General features: G+C 36.7%; 1 protein-coding gene across 1 annotated transcript in view; it reads right to left on the bottom strand.

Moving 5' to 3' along the window:
- Positions 1–915, bottom strand: part of atg14 (autophagy related 14) — a 14,789-nt gene extending 13,874 nt beyond the window's left edge. The window contains exon 1 of the mRNA XM_078277976.1: positions 186–915. Coding sequence (XP_078134102.1) covers positions 186–451 — 266 coding nt within the window. The 5' untranslated portion in view covers positions 452–915. The remainder of the gene's footprint in view (positions 1–185) is intronic.
- Between the last annotated feature and the right edge of the window lie 863 nt (positions 916–1,778).

Consider the following 1,778-nt stretch of genomic DNA (forward strand, 5'->3'; position numbering starts at 1 on the left):
ACACCCACACACCCATACATACATACAATATTTCAAAAAAGTGTGTGTGTGTGTGTGTGTGTGTGTGTGTTTAGGCTACCTATGTAAATAAGTAAAGACATACATTGTTTGTATATATAGTGAAGTAGAAAAGTACTCCTTTTTGAACATGGAAATCCTCAATTGTTCCAAACACTGTACTTCACCTTTCAGAGTTCCTCCCGTCAAAGTACACGAAGTCCCCGGCCTGGACGCACCGGGCACAGGTCAGTCTGCGGCGAGAGGTTCTGCACAGCGGGCATCGCTCCACCGCCACGTAGAGACCCTCTGCGTCGTCCACCGACTCAACCATCACACAACCCGGGGTTGAGTGAGCCGGATGGGGGTGATGGGGCCGGAGAAGCGGCCTCAGGCCCGGAGATGAGGCAGCACGGTCCGGGCCGAGCGGGGGGAGCCCCGCTGAGGACGCCATGGAGAGGGACACGGTCGTGGCTAGAAGGGATACAGCTACGGCAAAATTATGCAAAATCTCGGCTAAAATAATTATATAACTTTGATATTTTCGTCCAGGAAACACGGGGGTGTTATAATCCAAACCACGATCTTTTTCCTGAACTAAACTATTTGTTTTGGTGTCTAAATATAACTGTCGTCGCCGTAGCTGTATCCCTTCTAGCCCTAACCGAGGGAGAGCTAGGAGCTAACCAGCTAAGCTAACCAGCTAAGCTAACGTTAACGCTAACTTTTTTGAAAGCTAACGTTAACGGCTTGAGTCAGCGGTTTATGTTACTCCGTTTGGATCATCGGGCCGATACGTTGTCCGTGATATCGCTGTCACGTTTATAAAACGTTCAGAGGAGACGACAACAAGCAGACAACAGGGATGTTTTTGTTTTGATGAGCGAGCCGAGCGATGAGTCTGCCACTTCCGGGTTCCTCAGAAAACGTCACGGTTTGTTTACGAAAAGACGTAAAGACGTAACCGCTGTGGGCGGAGTCAATGAAACAGCAGCTCCAATCAGAAGACTTTAAATGAAAAGGTTCAACGTTTCAACAGTAAAACGTGGGATAAAGTAATAAAAAAACTCTTAATAATTGAACAATATGAATTTTAATTATTTTCTTTCTTAAAATATTTAAACTTTTTTTCCTAAAATATTTAAACTTTTTTTCCTAAAATATTTAAACTTTTTTTCATGAAATATTTAAACTTTTTTTCTTAAAATATTTACTTTTTTTCTTAAAATATTTACTTTTTTTCTTAAAATATTTTGACTTTTTTTCTTAAAATATTTTGACTATTTTTCTTAAAATATTTAAACTTTTTTTCTTAAAATATTTTGACTTTTTTCTTAAAATATTTTGACTTTTTTTCTTAAAATATTTAAACTTTACATAAAATATTTTGACTTTTCTTAAAATATTTAAACTTTTTTTCATAAAATATTTAAACTTTTTTTCATAAAATAAACTTTTTTTCTTAAAATATTTTGACTTTTTTTCTTAAAATATTTTGCCTTATTTTTCTTTATTTATATTATTTGGTTTTATAATAAAACAGAGTTTGTGTTTTAAAGAAGTTTTCTGTGGCAAACTGTAATTTATTTTCTTTCAGGACGGTGAAACATTGAACTGAGACTCTAAAACAAACAGCTGACTCATTTACCATCCAAAACACAAAACCTAACAGATATATACTTATGTTTTCTATTTACAAATGAACAGGAAGTGATGTCACTGTTTCCTGAAGCCTCTCAGGATCGGATAAATGTTCTCAAACGCTTCGTAGATCTCGGCTC

Source organism: Sander vitreus, chromosome 20, assembly GCF_031162955.1.
Source record: "Sander vitreus isolate 19-12246 chromosome 20, sanVit1, whole genome shotgun sequence".
NCBI classification, from domain to species: domain Eukaryota; kingdom Metazoa; phylum Chordata; class Actinopteri; order Perciformes; family Percidae; genus Sander; species Sander vitreus.